This window comes from Aquarana catesbeiana, linkage group LG04 (assembly GCF_042186555.1).
Source record: "Aquarana catesbeiana isolate 2022-GZ linkage group LG04, ASM4218655v1, whole genome shotgun sequence".
Lineage (NCBI taxonomy): Eukaryota > Metazoa > Chordata > Amphibia > Anura > Ranidae > Aquarana > Aquarana catesbeiana.
In genome coordinates this window covers 4,578,328-4,603,762 of record NC_133327.1, presented here as the reverse complement: position 1 = coordinate 4,603,762, position 25,435 = coordinate 4,578,328, and the positions used below count along the sequence as shown (strand labels likewise).

At 46.8% G+C, this 25,435-nt stretch overlaps 1 protein-coding gene across 1 annotated transcript in view; it reads left to right on the top strand.

The window, feature by feature from the left end:
• Nucleotides 1–5,716: 5,716 nt before the first annotated feature.
• LOC141141100 (vomeronasal type-2 receptor 26-like) overlaps nt 5,717–25,435 on the top strand; it is a 166,324-nt gene continuing 146,605 nt past the window's right edge. The window contains exon 1 of the mRNA XM_073628810.1: nt 5,717–6,004. Coding sequence (XP_073484911.1) covers nt 5,717–6,004 — 288 coding nt within the window. The remainder of the gene's footprint in view (nt 6,005–25,435) is intronic.

Here is a 25,435-nt window from a genome sequence, read left to right as displayed (position 1 = left end):
AAACTGAAGAAAGACAAGAAAAAACATTTTTTTTTTCTTTTTTCAATTTTCAAAACTTTGTGACAAAAAGTGAGGTCTGCAAAATACTCACTATACCTCTCAGCAAATAGCTTTGGGTGTCTACTTTCCAAAATGGGGTCATTTGGGGGGGTTTTGTGCCACCTGGGCTTTCCATGGCCTCCGAAACTGTGATAGGCAGTGAAGAGTGAAATCAAAAATTCACGCCCTTAGAAAGCCTGAAGGCGGTGCTTGGTTTTCGGGGTCCCGTACGCGGCTAGGCTCCCAAAAAGTCTCACACATGTGGTATCCCCGTACTCAGGAGAAGCAGCAGAATGGATTTTGGGGTGTAATTTGACATATTCCCATGGCATGTTTGAGCAATATATCATTTAGTGACAACTTTGTGCAAAAAAAAAAAAAAAAAAAAATTTGTCTCTTTCCCGCAACTTGTGTCGCAATATAAAATATTCCATGGACTCGACATGCCTCTCAGCAAATAGCTTGGGGTGTCTACTTTCCAAAATGGGGTCATTTGGGGGGGTTTTGAACTGTCCTGGCATTTTATGCACAACATTTAGAAGCTTATGTCACACATCACTCACTCTTCTAACCACTTGAAGACAAAGCCCTTTCTGACACTCATTGTTTACATGAAAAAGTTATTTTTTTTGCAAAAAAATTACTTTGAACCCCCAAACATTATATATTTTTTTAAAGCAAATGCCCTACAGATTAAAATGGTGGGTGTTTCATTTTTTTTTTTCACACAGTATTTGCGCAGCGATTTTTCAAACGCATTTTTTGGGGAAAAAACACACTTTTTTAAATTTTAATGCACTAAAACACACTATATTGCCCAAATGTTTGATGAAATAAAAAAGATGATCTTAGGCCGAGTACATGGATACCAAACATGACATGCTTTAAAATTGCACACAAACGTGCAGTGGCAACAAAATAAATACATTTTTAAAAGCCTTTAAAAGCCTTTACAGGTTACCACTTTAGATTTACAGAGGAAAATTACTGCCCTCGATCTGACCTTCGCGGCGATACCTCACATGCATGGTGCAATTGCTGTTTACGTTTGACGACAGACCGCCGCTTGCGTTCACCTTAGCGCGAGAGCAGGGGGTGACAGGGGTGCTTTTTTTTTTTTTTTTTTCTTTATTATTTTTTTGCTTTTTTTATCTTATTTTTAAACTGTTCCTTTCATTTTTTTTTTTTTTAATCATTTTTATTGTTATCTCGGGGAATGTAAATATCCCCTATGACAGCAATAGGTAGTGACAGGTACTCTTTTTTGAAAAAATTGGGGTCTATTAGACCCTAGATCTCTCCTCTGCCCTCAAAGCATCTGACGACACCAAGATCGGTGTGATAAAATGCTTCCCCAATTTCCCAATGGCGCTATTTACATCTGTCGAAATCTAAGTCATAAAATGCTCGTAGCTTCCGGTTTCTTAGGCCATAGAGATGTTTGGAGCCACTCTGGTCTCTGATCAGCTCTATGGTCAGCTGGCTGAATCACCGGCTGCATTCTCAGGTTCCCTGTTGAGACAGGAGAGCCAGAGAAAAACACGGAAGACGGTGGGGGGGGGGCATTCCCTCCCACGGCTTGTAAAAGCAGTCTAGAGGCTAATTAGCCGCTAGGATTGCTTTTACATGAAAGCCGACCGCTGGCTGAAAAGAATGATACCAAGATGATACCTAAACCTGCAGGCATCATTCTGGTATAACCACTCAAAGTTGTGAATGGCGTACCTGAAGACAAAAAAATGGTTAACAATAAAATACAGTAAACGGTAAAGTATAAAAATTTGCATACCTGAAAAGCAAACATGATAAAACATAATAACAATAAAACATTGCAGAATAGAATACAGTAAAAAAGAGCAGAACAATTGAGAGAACAATGAAACGACAACTATTTTTTTTTATTTTATATTTTTTTTTTTTTTTTTACACTTTTTTTGTAACTAACTTTTATAACGGTAACCGGTTCCAGGTTCGGGTCTCTCAAAATGTGATGGCATCTTGGGAGACCCTGTGAAAGTGTGCCTAGTCTGTGCAATGCTGTACCCTACGCTAATACTCAACTAATGAATGGTAGCGTTCAAAACATTCACCAATGCAAAGACCAGGATTGTCAGGACAGGAGGGACAATAATTGCGGGTGTCACGCCTATATCCGCGCTTGCTGCAGACACAACATCTTTTTTGGGGGGGTTTGTTGGGTAGGGGTACTCGGGAGGACATAAAGAAAATGCCTCTCATGCAGCTGACTGCATTTGGTTGGGGATGTGAATGGGGGAATTATGGGTGCTGAAGAAGCGGTGGGTTCCCAATTAGGATTGGCGAATGCAGCAGGAAGGGCACTATGGGCACGACGGGCCTGTGTTTGTCTTCTTGGTGGCAGCGGGACACTACTTGTGCTTGCCACCTCACCAGCTTGAACTGCACTTATGGGACTCGCCACGTCACCAAGTGTTACTGTAGTGCTAGTTTGACTACGACCGGGGTGTACTAGGCCGCTGGCACTTGCCAGTTCAATAAAAAGCTACCAAAAAAACTGTTAGCGATCGCAGGGATCAGGCCTGACTCTGTGAATGCTGCAGTTATGCGTTAAGTGTTTTGTAAGTGACAGTGATCGATCGATACTGCACTTGGGTGGGCTGAGCTGGGCCGGGCGGAGGGGCAAAATGCAGGTGCTAGCAGGTATCTGGGCTGATCCCGCTAACACTGCGTTTTTGGGAACCCTAAACTGCTGGGGACGCCAGTATAGATCTGATCGGATCAGATATTGATCTGTTCAGATACTATACCACTAAGGGAGGTGTATGCTGCGTGCGTGGGTGTTAGCGGTACTGGGGCTAACCTGATACTGTTTGGGGCTGGTGCTTGCCAGTTCACCAAAATACTACCAAAAAAACTGTTAGCGATTGCAGGGATCAGGCCTGACTCTGCGAACGCTGCAGTTATGCGTTTAGTGTTTTGTAAGTGACAGTGATCGATCGATACTGCACTTGGGTCGACTGGGCCAGGCGGAGGGGCAAAACGCAGGTGCTAGCAGGTATCTGGGCTGATCCCGCTAACACTGCGTTTTTGGGAACCCTAAACTGCTGGGGACGCTAGTATAGATCTGATCGGATCAGATATTGATCCGATCAGATACTATACCACTAAGGGAGCTGTACGGTGCGTGCGTGGGTGTTAGCGCTACTGGCGCTAACCTGACGCTGCCTGGGGCTGGTGCTTGCCAGTTCACCAAAATGCTACCAAAAAAACTGTTAGCGATCGCAGGGATCAGGCCTGACTCTGCGAACGCTGCAGTTATGCGTTTAATGTTTTGTAAGTGACAGTGATCGATCGATACTGCACTTGGGTGGGCTGGACGGAGGGGCAAAACGCAGGTGCTAGCAGGTATCTGGGCTGATCCCGCTAACACTGCATTTTTGGGAACCCTAAACTGCTGGGGACGCTAGTATAGATCTGATCGGATCAGATATTGATCCGATCAGATACTATACCACTAAGGGAGGCGTATGCTGCGTGCGTGGGTGTTAGCGGTACTGGCGCTAATCTGATGCTGCCTGGGGCGACGCATATCACCGCCGGGCGATCAGGGGGCTAAACCTTTATTCGGTAATAAACGGCGGGTGCCCTGACACTATAAAAAATAAACGAACTAACCAGCGTCAACCGTAACACTTATACGGTGATCAGTGGTGAAAGGGTTAACTAGGGGGCAATCAAGGGCTTAAAACATTTATTCGGTAGTATATGGGGGTCCCTGTCACTATAAAACACTGACGGCGAACCTAAATATTTACGTCCCTAACTAGCGTCACCAGCGACACTAATACAGCGATCAGAAAAATGATCGCTTAGCGACACTGGTGACTGGGGGTGATCAAGGGGTTAAAACTTTATTAGGGGGTGTTAGAGGGGTACCCTAGACCTAAAGGGGGCTAACAGTAACTGACCTAACACTGTAACTGTCACAAACTGACACCAATACAGTAATCAGAGAAAAAAAAAAAAAAAAAAACCTGCTTGGTGTCAGTTTGTGACGGGGGGGGGGTGATTGGGGGGTGATCGGGGGGGAGATCGGGGGGGGGGGGTCGGGGTGTTTTGTGTGCCTGGCATGTTCTACTGTGTTGTGTGTGTGTTTTCACTCACAGTGATGTCTTCTCTCCTCGGCGCTGGAACGGAAACTACCGAGCCGAGGAGAGATGACATCATTTCCTTTGCTGCTGTTTAGCATACAGCAGCAAAGGAATGTTCCCATTGGCCGGTGGCGATCGCGAGGGGGGGGCCACGAACGGATGGCCTCCCCCTCACCTCCGATCGCCGGGGAACAAAAGATGACCGCCTCGGGCACCGGGGGGGGTCCGATCGGACCCCCCACCTGCGGAAGGCAAATCACGTACATGTACGTGATTTTGCCTGTCCGTGCCGCCTTGCCGACGTACATCGGCGTGAGGCGGTCGTCAAGTGGTTAAGCTACATTAAGCCATTTTCGCATTAAATGTTCTAGCATTGTAAAATATAATTTAATGTGAATAACTTTTGGTGTGATTAACCAAATGAGCTGAAATTTTCAGAATATGTTGGCATGGCTAGAATCTTTTATTGTGTGAAGTTTGGGGGAAATTGGTTAACATTTAAGGTCTTTTTTGTACGTTAAGCCACATTAAGATCTCCAAAAAACAAGCTTAATGTCCATAGTTTGCCTTGCGGTACACCGAATCACATGAAACTTCTTGGGTAGGTTTGGGAAGTTGAGAACTTAGGCTGTGCAAAGTTTCAAGACGATTGAGGTTAAGGCACATTATGGTACATTAAGCTCTTTATATTAAATGTTTTAGCATTGTAAAATATAGCTTAATGTGAATAACTTTTGGTGTGATTTACTAAATGAGCTGAAATGTTCAGAATATGTTAGCGTGGATAGAATCTTCTATTGTGTGAAGTTTGGGGGAAATTGGTTAACATTTAAGGTATTTTTTGTATGTTAAGCCACATTAAGATCTCCAAAAAATAAGGTTAATGTCCATAGTTTGCCTTGTGGTACACTGAATTGCATGAAACTTCTTGGATAGGTTTGGGAAATTGAGATCTTAGGCTGTGCAAAATTTCAGGACACGTTAAGCTGCATTAAGCCATTTTCACATTAAATGTTTTAGTAAATCCCATCTTTCCATTTAAAGATTGTCAGTGCTGTGGAGTGAAGAAACAAATCAGAAGTTGTACATAGATAGAAAGTTGTCCCTGAGTTTGTTGTTATCAAGATGGGCATCCCATATTACCCATCCAAGTTATTACCCCTTAATAAAACATAAAAACCAAGCTCAAAAAATGTCCTTGTCTCTTGTTCTTTGATGAAAGCTGGAAAATCCTATCAGCCTGGCTGTGTAGGAGTGGGGAATGCGTCATCTGCAACTCCTCAACTAAAAGTACTAAAAACTCAGAGATACAATAAATCAAATCATGTCCAATCAGTGCTAGGGAAATCGCTCCTATTCCAGCGTTCCAGTTGACATGGCTTACTTTGTATATACTCAGACTTAGATTGTAAGAACATTTTCATTTATTAGTTGCTCCATTGACTCGCCGTGAGATTTAAATTACATTTCATAAAACAGTATTATTTGTCATATTGTGCAATAAACATATAACTAATCGAAATTAGTTTTTTTTTTTCCCTAGGCCAATGCCTCCGTATTACCGATATTTTCTGACTATCCAGTTTGCCATTGATAAAATTAATAAAGACCCGACAATTTTACCTAATATTAGTCTGGGATATCATATGTACGATTCATGTTCTGACAATAGGAAAGCTGTAAAAAGTGTCTTACAGATTTTATCTGGTCCCGGACAGACGGTGCCAAATTATTCCTGTAGGAAACGTGCCAATTTAGCTGGTTTTATTGGAGACCAAGACTCTGTAACCACAGTTAACATAGCCCAGATACTGGCCCTGTATCGCTACACTCAGGTATGGACATTATACCTCTGTAACTCTTGTTTGACACATTGCTGTTCATTGTGGACCTACCAGTACCTTTATGCCCTGTACACACGCTCAGATTTTCCAACTGAAAATGTGTGATAGGACCTTGTTGTCAGAAATTCCGACCGTGTGTGGGCACCATCATAAATTTTCCATCGGAATTTCCGACACACAAAGTTTGAGAGCAGGATATAACATTTTCCGACAACAAAATCCGTTGTCGGAAATTCCGATCGTGTGTACACAAATCTGATGCACAAAGTGCCACGCATGCTCAGAATAAATTAAGAGATGAAAGCTTTTGGCCACTGCCCCGTTTATAGTCCCGACGTACGTGTTTTACGTCACCGCGTTCAGAACGATCGGATTTTCCGACAACTTTGTGTGACCGTGTGTATGCAAGACAAGTTTGAACCAACATCCGTAGGAAAAAATCCATGGATTTTGTTGTCGGAATGTCCGATCAATGTCTGATCGTGTGTACAGGGCATTACAGTGCCTTGAAAAAGTATTCATACCCCTTGAAATTTTCCACATTTTGTCATGTTACAACCAAAAACGTAAATGTATTTTGTTGGGATTTTATGTAATAGATCAACACAAAGTGGCTCATAATTGTGAAGTGAAAGGAAAATGATAAATGGTTTTCAACATTCTTTTACAAATAAATATGTGAAAAGTGTGGCGTGCATTTTTATTCAGCCCCCCCAGTCAATACTTTGTAGAACCTCCTTTCACTGCAATTACATCTGCAAATATTTCTGGGAATGTCTCTATTAGCTTTGCACATCTAGAGAGTGACATTTCTGTCCATTCTTCTTTGCAAAATAGCTCACTGCTCTGTCAAATTGGATGGGGAGCATCTGTGAACATCAATTTTCAAGTCTTGCCACAGATTCTCAATTGGATTTAGGTCTGCACTTTGACTGACACATGAATATGCTTTGATCTACACATTTCCATTGTAGCTCTGGCTGTATGTTTAGGGTCAGTGTCCTGCTGGAAGTTGAACCTCCGCCCCAGTCTCAAGTCTTTTGCAGACTCTAACAGGTTTTCTTCTAAGATTGCCCTGTATTTGGCTCCATCCATCTTCCCATCAACTCTGACCAGCTTCCCTGGCCCTGCTAAAGAAAAGCATCCCCACAACATGATGCTGCAACCACCATGTTTCATAATGGGGATGGTGTGTTCAGGGTGATGTGGAGTGTTAGATTTCCACCACACATAGAGTTTTGCTTTTATGCCAAAAAGTTAAATTTTGGTCTCATCTGACCAGAGTACCTTCTTCCACATGTTTGCTGTGTCCCCCCACATGGCTTCTCACATACTGCAAACAGGACTTCTTATAACTTTCTTTCAACAATGGCTTTCTTCTTGCCACTCTCCTATAAAGGCCAGATTTGCGGAGTGCACAACTAATGGTTGTCCTATGGACAGATTCTCCCACCTGAGCTGTGGATCTCTGCAGCTCCTCCAGAGTTACCATGGGCCTCTTGGCTGCTTCTCTGATTAATGCTCTCCTTGCCCGGACTGTCAGCTTAGGTGGATGGCCATGTCTTGGTAGGTTTGCAGTTGTGCCATACTCTTTCCATTTTGGGATGATGGATTGAACAGTGCTCTGTGAAATGTTCAAAGCTTGGGATATTTATTAATAACCTAACCCTGCTTTAACCTCTTCAGATCCGCGCTATTGCCAAATGACGGCAACAGCATGGACCTACATTGCCGGAACGACGTCTATTGACGTCATCCCATGCACGAGCGGCCTGCGCACCCCCTGCAGGGCGCGCGCAGTGCGCTCAGTGATCAGCGAGTCTATGAGACTCGCCTGATCACAGATCAGAGTAAAGGGTCGGTCCCGACCCCTTACCAAATAATCAGGTGTCAGCCAATGACAGCTGATCATGTGATGTAAACAGAGCCGGTAATCGGCTATTTTTCCTCCTCGCGCTGACAGCGTGAAGAGAAAAAAAAAACCCGATCACCGGCGGCCGTGAGAGGGACATCAGTCCCGATCACGGCGATCATCTGCCCCCTGCCAGTGACACAGCAATAGGCATCAGTGCCGCCTACCAGTGCCCACCAGTGTCACCCATCAGTGCCCACAGTGCCATCCATCAGTGCCATCCATCAGTGGCCATCAGTGCCGCCTTATCTGTGCCCATCAGTACCGCCTTATCTGTCCCCATCAGTGCCGCCTAAACTGTGCCTATCAGTGCCACCTAAACTGTGCCTATCCGTGCAGCCTATCAGTGCCCACCAGTGCCGCCTCATCAGCGCATATCAATGAAGGAGAAAAATTACCTGTTTGCAAAATTTTATAACAAACTATAAAACATGATTTTTTTTTTCAAAATTTTCCATCTTTTTTTGTTTGTTTAGCAAAAAATAAAAATCCCAGCTGTGGTTAAATACCACCAAAAGAAAGCTCTATTTGTGGGGAAAAAAATGATAAAAAATTAATTTGGGTACAGTGTTATATGACCGCGCAATTGTCATTCAAAGTGCGACAGCGCTGAAAGCTGAAAATTGGTCTGGGCAGGAGGGGGGTTTAAGTGCCCAGTAAGCAAGTGGTTAAACTTCTCCACAACTTTATCCCTGACCTGTCTGGTGTGTTCCTTGGCCTTCATGTTTGGTTATTCATTAAGGTTCTCTAACAAACCTCTGAGGGCTTCACAGAACAGCTGTAATTATACTGAGAATAACTTACACACAGGTGGATTTTCTTATTAGGTGACTTCTGAAGGCAATTGGTTCGACTAGATTTTAGTTAGGGGTATCAGGGTAAAGGGGGCATAATACAAATGTACGCCACACTTTTCACATATTTATTTGTAAAAAATGTTGATAACCATTTATCATTTTCCTTCCACTTCACAATTATGTGCCACTTTGTGTTGGTCTAACACATAAAATTCCAATAAAATACATTTACGTTTTTGGTTGTAACATGAAAAAGTGTGGAACATTTCAAGAGGTATAAATAATTTTTTAAGGCACTGTACAAGTCTGCATTAAAATCAATGAGAACCAAATCCTAGAAATGGCCATTTTCTAGGTTAATAGGCTATCAAACAATTTGAAAAAAAAAAAAATTATTATTAAAAATTATTTATAGATGTCAAACCGTGTAAAAGAACGCACTTTGCATAGAATGTGATCATCTTTTCAGTACTACACTGTATTTTGCACAAAGTGTAACAAAGTGTCAACCCAGAGTGTGCCAAAACACATAAAAACCACAAACCTTACATCCCTAAGATGAGGCAGAGTGAGCGTATCACATCTGAAAATTAAAAATTTTGTATCGTATTTCAGAAACGGAAGATGGACATAATTAATACATTTGTACCACAGCTTCCAGGACTTTTTAGAAAGTCCACCTTTTCTAAGGTATTGAGTAGGGATGAGCCGAACACCCCCCGGTTCAGTTCGCACCAGAACCTGCGAACAGACCGAAAATTTGCACGAACGTTAGAACCCCATTGACGTCTACGGGACTCGAACGTTCGAAATCAAAAGTGCTCATTTTAAAGGCTAATTTGCATGGTATTGTCCTAAAAAGGATTTGGGGACCTGGGTCCTACCCCAGGGGACATGTATCAATGCAAAAAAAACTTTTAAAAACGGTCGTTTTTCCGGGAGCAGTGATTTTAATGATGGTTAAAGTAAAAAATAAAAAAAGTGAAATATTCCTTTAAATATCGTACCTGGGGGATGTCTATAGTATGCCTGTAAAGTAGCGCGTGTTTCCCGTGTTTAGAACAGTCCCTGCACCAAATGTCATTTTTAAAGGAAAAAATCTCATTTAAAACTGCTTGCGGGTTTAATGTAATGTCGGGTCCTGGCAATATGGATGAAAATCAGTGAGACAAACGGCATGGGTACCCCCCAGTCCATTACCAGGCCCTTTGGGTCTTGTATGGATATTAAGGGGAACCCCGCACCCAAATTAAAATAAGGAAAGGTGTGGGGCCACAAGGCTCTATATACTCTGAACAGCAGTATACAGGCGGTGCAAACAAGACAGGGACTGTAGGTTTGTTGTTAAGTAGAATCTGTTTGTCATTTTGAACGGGTACATTTTTAACGTGTTTAGCTCCAGCCAAAAAATCTTTTTTAAGCTTTTTGAAAAACATAGGGAAGGGTTATCACCCCTGTGACATTTGTTTTGCTGTCTGTGCTCCTCTTCAGAAGATTTCACCTCACTTTTTGTCCCAATGACAAATGTTTTTTGAAAATTTGGGGTTTTTTGTGGAACAAGGATTGGAAAACATCGGTGGAAAGGAGAAATGTTTTTCCCATATTAACTCTTACAGGAGAGAATTTCCCTTCCTAGGGGTAGATTTCATCTCACTTCCTGTTGTCTCCTTCCGTTTGCAAGTAGGAGTCGTTTGTAAGTTAGATGTTTGAAAGTAGGGGCCTGCCCTATATACTCAGCAGAAATTTGGCCCTTAGGTGTTGTTGTGGCCACAACAACGTAAGCCCTCACTGGGCCCTGCTGTGAAATATTAGATCAAGAATTGTAATTACATGCCCCTGTTGAACAGGGGCAGAAAAACTGGGCCTTTGGTGGTGGTGGTGGTGGTGCTGGTGCCACAACACTGTAAGTCCTCACTCGCTCTTGGTGGGTGCAGAAATGGGCCCTGCTGTGAAATATTAGATCAAGAATTGTAATTACATGCCCCTGTTGAACAGGGGCAGAAAAATTGGGCCTTTGGTGGTGGTGGTGCTGGTGCCACAACACTGCAACCCCTCACAGACACTCTAGTTGGAACGCAGGAACGAGCCCTGCTGCAAAGTATTGCATCAAGAATTGTAATTACACGCCCCTGTTAAACAGAGGCAGAAAAATTGGGCCTTAGGCACTGGTGCTGGTGCTACAACACTGCAACCCCTCACAGACACTTTAGTTGGAACGCAGGAACGAGCCCTGCTGCAAAGTATTGCATCAAAAATTGTAATTACACGCCCCTGTTAAACAGGGGCAGAAAAATTGGGCCTTAGGCACTGGTGCTGGTGCCACAACACTGCAACCCCTCACAGACACTCTAGTTGGAACGCAGGAACGAGCCCTGCTGCAAAGTATTGCATCAAAAATTGTAATCACACGCCCCTGTTAAACAGGGGCTGAAAAATTGTGCCTTAGGCATTGGTGGTGGCGCCCAGAACCAAAAATGTTCTTTCAAGCTATCAGCGTGATGATTGAGGAGGAAGAGGATAATTACTCAGGGATAGTCACTCAGCATCAGCATAGGCAGTCTTTGAAGGGATCTGAGATTTCAAAAAAAATTATTCGGTTACATCAGCATCAGGTGCTTGGTAGCTGGTGGTGATCCAAGACTGATTCATTTTTATGAAGGTCAGTCGATCGACCGAGTCGGTGGACAGACGCACCCTGTGATCGGTTACAAAGCCTCCAGCAGCACTGAATGTGCGTTCTGAAAGAACGCTGGATGCAGGACAGGCCAGTAGCTCAATTGCATACTGTGCAAGCTCTGGCCAGTGATCCATCCTCAAGACCCAGTAACCCAGAGGATTTTCGGTGGGAAAGGTGTCCAAGTCTGATCTTGCCCCTAGGTATTCCTGCACCATGTAAAACAGACTCTGGCGATGGTTGCTGGAACCGATCATACCTTGGGGCCGCGGACCAAAAAATTGTCTGAACGCATCGGTCAGACGGCCACCTTCTCCACCGCTCCTTCTTTGACTGACCGAAGCCTCAGCAACACGTTGTCCAGAAACAGGAGTTTGTAACCTCCCAGTCTCTGGGAACTCGTTGCACAGACCTTTCTGCAAGGCCTCCCGAAGATGTTTCATCCTCTGCTCCCTCTGCGATGGCAAGATAAGGTCCGCAACCTTACCCTTGTAACGTGGATCAAGGAGGGTTGCCAGCCAGTATTGGTCCTTCTCCTTGATACCACGAATACGAGGATCCTTACGCAGGCTTTGCAGGATCAGGGAGGCCATGCAGCGTAGGTTTGCTGAGGCATTCGGTCCGGAGTCCTCTGGGTCACTAAGGACGACATGGTCCGCAGCCACCTCCTCCCAGCCACGTACAAGTCCATGTGTTTCTTGGGACTGATCCCTTAAAGACTGCTGCTGATGCTGAGTGCCAGGCTCCACCTCCATACTGACACAATCTTCCTCCTCCTCCTCCTCCTCCTCGTCCTCTTCCTGTGTGATCGGCGGGCATGCAGAAACACTGTCTGGATAAAGGGGGCCTTGAGAGCTAAGGAAGTCCTCCTCTTCCTGCCTCTGTTCTGCCTCAAGTGCCCTGTCCATTATTCCACGCAGCGTGTGCTCCAACAGGTGGACAAGGGGGACAGTGTCACTGATGCATGCACTGTCACTGCTCACCATCCTCATGGCCTCCTCAAATGGTGACAGGACAGTGCATGCATCCCTGATCATGGCCCACTGGCGTGGGGAAAAAAAACAAGCTCCCCTGACCCTGTCCTGGTGTCATAGTCACACAGGTACTCATTGATGGCCCTCTGCTGCATGTGCAGCCGCTGCAGCATGGCCAACGTTGAGTTCCACCTGGTGGGCATGTCACAGATTAGGCGGTTCTTGGGCAGGTTAAACTCCTTTTGGAGGTCCGTCAGCCGAGCACTGGCATTATATCACCGGCGGAAATGCACACAGACTTTCCTGGCCTGCCTCAGGACATCCTGTAAGCCCGGGTACCTGCCCAAGAACCGCTGCACCACCAAGTTAAGGACGTGAGCCAAACAGGGCACATGGGTCATTTGTCCCTGTCGGAGGGCAGAGAGGAGGTTGGTGCCATTGTCGCAAATCACCATTCCTGCCTTAAGTTGGCATGGTGTCAACCACCTCTGAACCTGCCCCTGCAGAGCTGACAGAACCTCTGCCCCAGTGTGGCTCCTGTCCCCCAAGCACACCAGCTCAAGCACCGCATGGCATCTTTTGGCCTGCGTACTTGCGTAGCCCCTTGAATGGCTACGGAGCACCGCTGCTTCCAAGGACAAAGCACAGGAAGAGGCCATGGAGGAAGAAGAAGAGGAGGGGGTGGAGGAGAGAGGTGTGTCACAATCATTAGCATTTTGGAGGCGTGGTGGCGGAACAACCTCCAACACTACTGCACCTTGTCCTGCATCCTTCCAGCTGCCAGCAGAGTCACCCAATGCGCCGTGAAACTTAAGTAACATCCCTGTCCATGCCTGCTGGACCATGAGTCAGCGGTAATATGCACCTTACCGCTGACCGCCCTGTCCAGCGAGGCATGGACATTGCCTTCCACATGCCGGTAGAGAGCCGGAATCGCCTTCCGTGAGAAAAAGTGGTGTTTGGGTACCTGCCACTGAGGAACCGCACATTCCACAAACTCACGGGAGGGGGCAGAGAGTCTACCAACTGAAAAGGCAGCAGTTGAAGTGCTAGCAATTTTGCCAAGCTAGCATTCAACCGCTACGCATGTGGATGGCTGGGAGCAAACTTCTTTCGGCGGTGCAGCAGCTGGGGCAGGGAAATTTGCCTGGTACAATCTGACGTCGGTGTACCAAAAGCAGATTGCCCACAAGTACTTGGCTGTGACACACCTAATTCTACACCTTCATTCCTCTCAGTGCAGGTCTCAGAGAGGACTGAAGGTATAGTGGGGTTGGAGATCTCAGCTGATGAGGAGCAAGGAGAAGTCCTCTTTGTTCTTTGGTGTGGGTCTTTTAGATACGCTTGCCAACAAACTGCATGGCAGGTCAACATATGTCTGGTCAAGCATGTGGTACCCAAGCGGGAGATGTTTTGGCCACGCAAGATACGCTTGAGACATATGTTGCAAATAGCAGCGGTGCGATCTGATGCACTCATCTCAAAAAAGGCCCACACCAAAGAACTTTTTGAATAACGCGCAGAGACTGCAGCGCCCTGCACATGTGGAGCTTTGGGGTGTGATGCAGTCAATGTGCTGCCCTTAGGCTGGCCCCTGGAGGGCATCATGCCTCGTTGGTGATGTGCCGCCTCCTCCTCCTCCTCCTCTCTCCTATCAGGCACCCACGTTGAGTCAGTGACCTCATCATCCCCTCCCTCCTCATCACTGGAGCAAACCTGGCAGTATGCTGCAGCATGACTGCCAGATTGCTGTCCTTCTTGGGCACCCCCTCTGTCTGCGCTCATGTTACTGTCTTCATCGAGCTCAGTATCATCATCAGAGCCTTCCAAACGCTGGGCATCCTCCTGGAGCATGTACCCAACACTGTGGTCAAACAGTTCGAGGGACTCCTCAGGAGGACATGGTGGGGCTAGGGAAGGAGTCACTGATGACATTGAGCCGAGGGAAGAGGCCGCTGCTTTACCAGACAAAGTACCCTGGGCATGGGTGAGAGAGGATGAGGAGGATGAGGACGGCTTGGTCATCCACTCGACCAAGTCTTCCGCATGTTGTGGCTCAACACGGCCAGCTGCCGAAAAAAAGCCCAAGCGTGTCCCACGGCCACATGCTGATGAGGATGCACCGTCTCCATGACCAGCACTAGACACAGAGCCTGCTTGCCCTCTCTTATTGGCTTGTGACTGTCTGCCTCTCCTTCTTGGCCTTCCAGACATACTAATGGCCTGAAGCTGCACTAAGCTAGGATATGTATATATATATATATATATATATATATATATATATATATGTACTGATACTGCAGCTAGCAAAATCAACTGCCTGCCTGTAGTATGAGAACACCACCAACCTTCTACAGGTAGTTTTAGCTGAACACTGTGAGGTGGACGCACCCCACTAACTTGTAGGTTTAGCTGAACACTGTGAGCAGGACGCACCCCACTAACTTGTAGGTTTAGCTGAACACTGAGCAGGACGCACCCCACTAACTTTTGTAGGTTTAGCTGAACACTGTGAGCAGGACGCACTGCACTAACTGTAAATAGTCTAGCTGCCTGACTGTGGTACTAATAGGATCAAAAGAACACCAGCAATTTTCTTCAGGTAGCTGTATTTACTGTAACAAGACAAGCCTGCCTGTCAGTAAGAAGATAACAGGAACGGATCTAGCTGAACACTGTGAGCAGGACGCACCACACTAACTTGAAGGTTTAGCTGAACACTGAGCATGACGCACCCCACTAACTTTTGTAGGTTTAGCTGAACACTGTGAGCAAGACGCACTGCACTAACTGTAAATAGTCTAGCTGCCTGACTGTGGTACTAATAGGATCAAAAGAACACCAGTAATTTTCTTCAGGTAGCTGTATATACTGTAACAAGACAAGCCTGCCTGTCAGTAGGAAGATAACAGGAACGGATCTAGCTGAACACTGTGAGCAGGAAGCACTGCACTAACTTGTAGGTTTAGCTGAACACTGTGAGGTGGACGCACCACACTAACTTGTAGGTTTAGCTGAACACTGTGAGCAGGACGCACCCCACTAACTTGTAGGTTTAGCTGAACACTGTGAGCAGGACGCACTACACTAACTGTAAATAGTCTAGCTGCCTGACTGTGGTACTAATAGGATCAAAAGAACACCAGTAATTTTCTTCAGGTAGCTGTATATACTGTAACAAGACAAGCCTGCCTGTCAGTAAGAAGATAACAGGAACGGATCTAGCTGAACACTGTGAGCAGGACGCACCGCACTAACTTGAAGGTTTAGCTGAACACTGAGCAAGACGCACCCCACTAACTTTTGTAGGTTTAGCTGAACACTGTGAGCAGGACGCACTGCACTAACTGTAAATAGTCTAGCTGCCTGACTGTGGTACTAATAGGATCAAAAGAACACCAGTAATTTTCTTCAGGTAGTTGTATATACTGTAACAAGACAAGCCTGCCTGTCAGTAAGAAGATAACAGGAACGGATCTAGCTGAACACTGTGAGCAGGACGCACCGCACTAACTTGAAGGTTTAGCTGAACACTGAGCAGGACGCACCCCACTAACTTTTGTAGGTTTAGCTGAACACTGTGAGCAGGACGCACTGCACTAACTGTAAATAGTCTAGCTGCCTGACTGTGGTACTAATAGGATCAAAAGAACACCAGTAATTTTCTTCAGGTAGCTGTATATACTGTAACAAGACAAGCCTGCCTGTCAGTAGGAAGATAACAGGAACGGATCTAGCTGAACACTGTGAGCAGGACGCACTGCACTAACTTGTAGGTTTAGCTGAACACTGTGAGGTGGACGCACCACACTAACTTGTAGGTTTAGCTGAACACTGTGTGCAGGACGCACCCCACTAACTTGTAGGTTTAGCTGAACACTGTGAGCAGGACGCACTGCACTAACTGTAAATAGTCTAGCTGCCTGACTGTGGTACTAATAGGATCAAAAGAACACCAGTAATTTTCTTCAGGTAGCTGTATATACTGTAACAAGACAAGCCTGCCTGTCAGTAAGAAGATAATAGGAACGGATCTAGCTGAACACTGTGAGCAGGACACACCACACTAACTTGAAGGTTTAGCTGAACACTGAGCAGGACGCACCCCACTAACTTTTGTAGATTTAGCTGAACACTGTGAGCAGGACGCACTGTACTAACTGTAAATAGTCTAGCTGCCTGACTGTGGTACTAATAGGATCAAAAGAACACCAGTAATTTTCTTCAGGTAGCTATATATACTGTAACAAGACAAGCCTGCCTGTCAGTAAGAAGATAACAGGAACGGATCTAGCTGAACACTGTGAGCAGGACGCACCGCACTAACTTGAAGGTTTAGCTGAACACTGAGCAGGACGCACCCCACTAACTTTTGTAGGTTTAGCTGAACACTGAGCAGGACGCACTGCACTAACTGTAAATAGTCTAGCTGCCTGACTGTGGTACTAATAGGATCAAAAGAACACCAGTAATTTTCTTCAGGTAGCTGTATATACTGTAACAAGACAAGCCTGCCTGTCAGTAAGAAGATAATAGGAACGGATCTAGCTGAACACTGTGAGCAGGACACACCACACTAACTTGAAGGTTTAGCTGAACACTGAGCAGGACGCACCCCACTAACTTTTGTAGATTTAGCTGAACACTGTGAGCAGGACGCACTGTACTAACTGTAAATAGTCTAGCTGCCTGACTGTGGTACTAATAGGATCAAAAGAACACCAGTAATTTTCTTCAGGTAGCTGTATATACTGTAACAAGACAAGCCTGCCTGTCAGTAAGAAGATAACAGGAACGGATCTAGCTGAACACTGTGAGCAGGACGCACCGCACTAACTTGAAGGTTTAGCTGAACACTGAGCAGGACGCACCCCACTAACTTTTGTAGATTTAGCTGAACACTGTGAGCAGGACGCACTGCACTAACTGTAAATAGTCTAGCTGCCTGACTGTGGTACTAATAGGATCAAAGGAACACCAGTAATTTTCTTCAGGTAGCTGTAAATACTGTAACAAGACAAGCCTGCCTGTCAGCAGGAAGATAACAAGAACGGATCTAGCTAAACTGAATACAATGTATATATATATATATATGCCACACCTGGGATGCATATATATACACAATACACTGTAAGTGCAGCTAACTGACTGACTGTTCTGCCTAATCTATCTAACTCAAATCAAATGTCACCGTCTGTCTCTCTCTCTCTCTCAATTTACGCCGGAACACACACTACACAGGGCCGCCGTGCAGGCGGCCTTATATAGTGTGGTGCGTGTACTAAATCCCCTGAGCCATAATTGGCCAAAGCCTCCTTGGCTTTGGCTAATTACGGCTCTCTGTTCAGGCGGCGCTGTGATTGGCCAAGCATGCGGGTCATAGTGCATGCTTGGCCAATCATCAGCCAGCAATGCACTGCGATGCCGCAGTGAATTATGGGCCGTGACGCGCCACACGAATTTGGCGCGAACGGCCCATATCGTTCGCAGTTCGATGAACGATCGAACAGCCGATGTTCGAGTCGAACATGGGTTCGACTCGAACACGAAGCTCATCCCTAGTATTGAGCAGGAAGTCTGGAGTCAAAAACAATTAGGGTATTTTTGTTTAAATTTGAAAAGAAGCAACATTGTACATATTTGAAGCCTTTATTGGATAAGCTGCAATTTCTGAGGGATAGAAAAAGAAGACTGCATCTTGAAATGGAAAATGAGTGTCTTTTCTCATAGACTGAAGATATAGAAAGTTAACTCTCCGGCATACTTCATGCCGCTCTTTTGCCAGCAGAGGTCCGGACTTCCAGCATGCCCAGGGACTGTGACGGCATAAGGGGGTGGGGTCTCCGCCTATATAAGTCACATCGGAGCACTCAGAGACCATTCCAGCCTGAGAGAGTGTCGTGTCAACATGGGAAGAAGAGAAGAAGCCCAGAAGCCAGATGCCAGAAGTCCAGACCTCCACTGGCAAAAGAGCGGCATGAAGACAGCGGAGGACCCGGCAGAAGAACTGGAACACCGGGAGAAGAGGACAGAGGGAGCGGAGAAGAACCAACCGGACGTCGGGAGAAAAGGAACCGGAGGGACCCCCGAAGCCAGAAGAAGACCCTCGAAGCCAGAAGAAGACCCCCGAAGCTGGAAGAAGACCCCCGAAGCTGGAAGAAGACCCCCCCGGAGCTGTCTAATAAATGACTTCAAAAACCTGTGTAGTGTGTTTTATTATTGACACTTTTTCCCTAGGTAAATGGGTAGGGGTACCATGTTCCCCATACTCATTCACATAGGGTGGGGGGCCAGGATCTGGGGGCCCTCTTATTAAAAAGGGGGCTCCCGGATTCTGATAAGCCCCCCGCCCGCAGACCCCGACAACCAACGGCCAGGGTTGTCGGGAAGAGGCCCTTTTCCTCATGAACATGGGGACAAGGTGCTTTGTGGTGGGGGGACCCGTGAGGTGCCCCCTCCCCCAAAGCACCAACCCCCCCATGTTGAGGGCATGCGGCCTGGTACAGTTCAGGAGGGGGGGCGCTCGCTCGTCCCCACCCCCTTTCCTGACAGGCTGGGCTGCGTGCTCAGATTGGAGTCTGGTATGGATTTTGGGAGGGACCCTACACCGATTTTTCGGTGTAGGGGGTTCCCCTTAAAATCCATACCAGACCTAAGGGCCTGGTATGCCCCATGACGGGGCTCGCAAGGTGTCAATCTCGCCGATAAAAGCGGCGAGATTGACTTCCTTTTCTAGTCCCGTCATACCCGAGTCACGATCAAAATGAACGGACTTGTCTGTGTGTGGGCAAGTCCGTTCATTCTGAAAGTCCGCCATAACTCCGGCGAAAGTCCGTCGGAAAGACGGGCAGACCTCGCCTGCCGGAAAGTCCGGTCATGTGTAGGCAAGTCCGTCCGTTCAAAAAGTCCAGCGGTAGTCCACCAGAAGTCCGACCGGAAGAACGTCGGACCAAGTATGCCGGAAAGTCCGCTCGTGTGTACGCTGCATAAGACATGAAATATGAACAAAGCATATCCCTCTATAGTGTGAACTTGTCTCAGTTAACTAATTAAAGGCCTGTACACACACACAAAATACAAAAGTCAGATGGAAAAATTCGTACGACGAGATGTCTGCCGATTTTCGGATCGTTAGTACGGTGCTTTCGACAGCTGATTTTTGCTTTTTCGTCAGACAAAAGCTGGATTTGCAGACTATAAAATTTTTGTCGGATGTGAACTCAATGTCCGATTTTCATTTCATTAGTATGGTTTTCTTATAAAAAAATCGTAAGAGCACGACTACGCATGCTCAGAAATGAAAGAATACATACAAAACTATTTAACACCCTGACGTTGTATTCTGTGGTATGAAAATTTTCATATTGTGCGTAACCACTTCACTTTCGACATGAGACTAGCATGCCACAAAAAACAGACGTTCGGTCGTCTGAAAATCTAAGCGTGTGTACGAGGCTTAAGATTAATTTCTGTCTGCTGATTTGTTCCTCTGCTATCAGCATGAATCAATTCTGCCAAGAGAGGAAAAGGTGACTGGGGAGGGAGCTCTAGCTGATTGATAGCCTCAGCTCTGTTCCTGTGGACTGTGTTTCTTCCCTCCAATCAGCTCTCTGAGCTCTCTTCATTGAGCTCTGCAGAATGTAACTCCAGCTCTCCATCATCTTTTTTCCGACAGCTCAGATAAGCATTATAAATTCTGGATTTCAAGCAGATGTAGAAAAGAGATGCAGATAATGTTGGGCAAACAGTTCAAGCCGAGCAAAAGTTTGGCCTGAACTTTGCCTGTTTGCCATTTCAGCAAACATCAGAATTTGTGGGTAGCTCGGTGGGATGTTCTCCCACAATGCAATACGAGCTTCACAGTGCAATTCAGGGCCCAAATTGGATGACGCCAATTAGGGCTGTCAGAGCTCTGATTGGAGAAAGTGATGGTGACTAGGGATGAGCTTCGTGTTCGAGTCGAACCCATGTTCGACTCGAACATCGGCTGTTCGGTCGTTCACCGAATTCCGAACGTTATGGGCCGTTCTGATGATTGGCCAAGCATGCACTATGACCCGCATGTTTGGCCAATCACAGCGTCGTCGGTAGAGAGGGTGGCTTTGGCCAATTATGGCTCAGGGGGTTTAGAACACGCCCCACACTATATAAGGCCATCTGCACCGCGGCCCTGTGTAGTGTGTGTTCCGGCGTTGCGATACGTAGATAGACAGAGAGACACTGTTATTTCATTTGAGTTAGCTAGATTAGGCAGGACAATCAGTGAGTTAGCTGCACTTACAGTTTATTGTGTATATATATGCATCCTATATTATAATATATATATATATATATATATATATATATATATATATATATTGTATTCAGTTTAGCTAGATCCGTTCCTGTTATCTTCCTACTGACAGGCAGATCTGTCTTGTTACAGTATTTACAGCTACCTGAAGAAAATTTCTGGTGTTCTTTTGATCCTATTAGTACCACAGTCAGGCAGCTAGACTATTTACAGTTTGTGTAGTGTGTCCTGCTCACAGTGTTCAGCTAAAACTACAAGTTAGTGTAGTGAGACCTCTGCACAGTGTTCATCTAAAGCTACTAGTGTAGTGCGTCCTGCTCACAGTGTTCAGCTAAAACTACAAGTTAGTGTGGTGCGTCCTCCTCACAGTGTTCAACTAAACCTACAAGTTATTTTTTTGCGAGCTCTGCACAGTGTTCATCTAAAGCTACAAGTTAGTGTAGTGCGTCCTGCTCGCAGTGTTCAGCTAAAACTACAAGTTAGTGTAGTGAGACCTCTGCACAGTGTTCATCTAAAACTACAAGTTAGTGTAGTGCGCCCTGCTCACAGTGTTCATCTAAAACTACAAGTTAGTGTAGTGCGCCCTGCTCACAGTGTTCAGCTAAAACTACAAGTTAGTGTAGTGAGACCTCTGCACAGTGTTCATCTAAAGCTACCAGTTAGTGTAGTGCGTCCTGCTCACAGTGTTCAGCTAAACCTACAAGTTATTTTTTTGCGAGCTCTGCGCAGTGTTCAGCTAAAGCTACCTGTAGAAGGTTGGTGGTGTTCTCTCACTACAGGCAGGCAGTTGATTTTGCTAGCTGCAGTATCAGTACATATATATATAGTGCAGCTACAGGCCATTAGTATGTCTGGAAGGCCAACAAGGAGAGGCAGACAGTCACAAGCCAATAAAAGAGGGCAAGCAGGCTCTGTGTCTAGTGCTGGTCGTAGAGACGGTGCATCCTCATCAGCACGTGGCTGTGGGACACGCTTGGCCTTTTTTTCGGCAGCTGGCCGTGTTGAGCCGCAACATGCGGAAGACTTGGTCGAGTGGATGACCAAGTCGTCCTCATCCTCCTCATCCTCTCTCACCCATGCTCAGGGTACTTTGTCTGGCAAAGCAGCGGCCTTTCCCTCGGCTCAATGTCATCAGTGACTCCTCCCCAAGCACCACTCTGTCCTCCTGAGGAGTTCCGCGAACTGTTTGACCACAGTGTTGGGTACATGCTCCAGGAGGATGCCCAGCGTTTGGAAGGCTCTGATGATGATACTGAGCTTGATGAAGGCAGTAACGTGAGCATGGACAGAGGGGGTGCCCAAGAAGGACAGCAATCTGGCAGTCATGCTCCCCCTGCTGCAGCATACTGCCAGGTTTGCTCCAGTGATGAGGAGGGAGGGGATGATGAGGTCACTGACTCAACGTGGGTGCCTGATAGGAGAGAGGAGGAGGAGGAGGAGGCACATCACAAATGAGGCAGGATGCTCTCCAGGGGCCAGCCTAAGGGCAGCACACTGACTGCATCACACCCCAAAGCTCCACATGTGCAGGAGCTGCAGTCTCTGCGCGTTATTCAAAAAGTTCTTTGGTGTGGGCCTTTTTTGAGACAAGTGCATCAGATCGCACCGCTGCTATTTACAACATATGTCTCAAGCGTATCTCGCGTGGCCAAAACATCTCCCGCTTGGGTACCACATGCTTGACCAGACATATGTTAACCTGCCATGCAGTTCGTTGGCAAGCGTATCTAAAAGACCCACACCAAAGAACAAAGAGGACCTCTCCTTGCTCCTCATAAGCTGAGATCTCCAACCCCACTATACCTTCAGCCCTCTCTGAGACCTGCACTGAGAGGAATGAAGGTGTAGAATTAGGTGTGTCACAGCCAAGTACTTGTGGGCAATCTGCTTTCGGTACATCAACGTCAGATTGTACCAGGCAAATTTCCCTGCCCCAGCTGCTGCACCGCCGAAAGAAGTTTGCTCCCAGCCAACCACATGCCCAGCGGTTGAATGCTAGTTTGGCAAAATTGCTAGCACTTCAACTGCTGCCTTTTAAGTTGGTAGACTCTGCCCCCTTCCGTGAGTTTGTGGAATGTGCGGTTCCTCAGTGGCAGGTACCCAAACACCACTTTTTCTCACGGAAGGCGATTCCGGCTCTCTACCGGCATGTGGAAGGCAATGTCCATGCCTCGCTGGCCAGGGCGGTCAGCGGTAAGGTGCATATTACTGCTGACTCATGGTCCAGCAGGCATGGACAGGGACGTTACCCAAGTTTCACAGCGCATTGGGTGACTCTGCTGGCAGCTGGGAAGGATGCAGGACAAGGTACAGTAGTGTTGGAGGTTGTTCCACCACCACGCCTCCAAAATGCCACTACTAATGATTGTGACACACCTCTCTCCTCCACCCCCTCCTCTTCTTCTTCCTCCATGGCCTCTTCCTGTGCTTTGTCCTCGGAACCAGCGGTGCTCCGTAGCCGTTCAAGGGGCTACGCAAGTACGCAGGCCAAAAGATGCCATGCGGTGCTTGAGCTGGTGTGCTTGGGGGACAGGAGCCACACTGGGGCAGAGGTTCTGTCAGCTCTGCAGGGGCAGGTTCAGAGGTGGTTGACGCCACGCTAACTTAAGGCAGGAATGGTGGTTTGCGACAATGGCACCAACCTCCTCTCTGCCGTCCGACAGGGACAAATGACCCATGTGCCCTGTTTGGCTCACGTCCTTAACTTGGTGGTGCAGCAGTTCTTGGGCAGGTACCCAGGCTTACAGGATGTCCCGAGGCAGGCCAGGAAAGTCTGTGTGCATTTCGGCCGGTCATATAATGCTAGTGCTCGGCTGGCGGACCTCCAAAAAGGAGTTTAACCTGCCCAAGAACCGCCTAATCTGTGACATGCCCACTAGGTGGAACTCAACGTTGGCCATGCTGCAGCGGCTGCACATGCAGCAGAGGGCCATCAATGAGTACCTGTGTGACTATGACACCAGGACAGGGTCAGGGGAGCTTGTTTTTTTTCCCCACGCCAGTGGGCCATGATCAGGGATGCATGCACTGTCCTGTCACCATTTGAGGAGGCCATGAGGATGGTGAGCAGTGACAGTGCATGCATCAGTGACACTGTCCCCCTTGTCCACCTGTTGGAGCACACGCTGCGTGGAATAATGGACAGGGCACTTGAGGCAGAACAGAGGCAGGAAGAGGAGGACTTCCTTAGCTCTGAAGGCCCCCTTTATCCAGACAGTGTTCCTGCGTGCCCGCCGATCACACAGGAAGAGGACGAGGACGAGGAGGATGAGGACGAGGAGGAGGAGGAAGATTGTGTCAGTATGGAGGTAGAGCCTGGCACTCAGCATCAGCAGCAGTCTTTAAGGGATCAGTCCCAAGAAACACATGGACTTGTACGTGGCTGGGAGGAGGTGGCTGCGGACCATGTCGTCCTTAGTGACCCAGTGGACTCCGGACCGAATGCCTCAGCAAACCTAAGCTGCATGGCCTCCCTGATCCTGCAAAGCCTGCGTAAGGATCCTCGTATTCGTGGTATCAAGGAGAAGGACCAATACTGGCTGGCAACCCTCCTTGATCCACGTTACAAGGGTAAGGTTGCAGACCTTATCTTGCCATCGCAGAGGGAGCAGAGGATGAAACATCTTCGGGAGGCCTTGCAGAAAGGTCTGTGCAACGTGTTCCCAGAGACTGGGAGGTTACAAACTCCTGTTTCTGGACAACGTGTTGCTGAGGCTTCGGTCAGTCAAAGAAGGAGCGGTGGAGAAGGTGGCCGTCTGACCGATGCGTTCAGACAATTTTTTGGTCCGCAGCCCCAAGGTATGATCGGTTCCAGCAACCATCGCCAGCGTCTGTCTTACATGGTGCAGGAATACCTAGGGGCAAGATCTGACTTGGACACCTTTCCCACCGAAAATCCTCTGGGTTACTGGGTCTTGAGGATGGATCACTGGCCAGAGCTTGCACAGTATGCAATTGAGCTACTGGCCTGTCCTGCATCCAGCGTTCTTTCGGAACGCACATTCAGTGCTGCTGGAGGCTTTGTAACCGATCACAGGGTGCGTCTGTCCACCGACTCGGTCGATCGACTGACCTTCATAAAAACGAATCAGTCTTGGATCACCACCAGCTACCAAGCACCTGATGCTGATGTAACCGAATAATTTTTTTTGAAATCTCAGATCCCTTCAAAGACTGCCTATGCTGATGCTGAGTGACTATCCTGAGTAATTATCCTCTTGCTCCTCAATGATCACGCTGATAGTTTGTAAGAACATTTTTGGTTCTGGGCGCCACCACCAGTGCCCAAGGCCTAATTTTTCAGCCCCTGTTTAACAGGGGCATGTAATTACAATTTTTGGTGCAATACTTTGCAGCACGGCTCGTTCCTGCGTTCCAACTAGAATATCTGTGAGGGGTTGCAGTGTTGTGGCACCAGCACCACCACCACCAAAGGCCCAATTTTTCTGCCCTTGTTCAACAGGGGCATGTAATTACAATTCTTGATCTAATATTTCACAGCAGGGCCCTGTGAGGGCTTACAGTGTTGTGGCCACAACAACACCTAAGGCCCAAATTTATGCTGAGTATATAGGGCAGGCCCCTACTTTCAAACATCTAACTTACAAAGGACTCCTACTTGCAAACGGAAGGAGACAACAGGAAATGAGATGAAATCTACCCCTAGGAACGGAAATTCTCTCCTGTAAGAGTTAATATGGAAAAAACATTTCTCCTTTCCACTGTTGCTTTCCAATCCTTGTTCCACAAAAAAAACCCAAATTTTCAAAAAA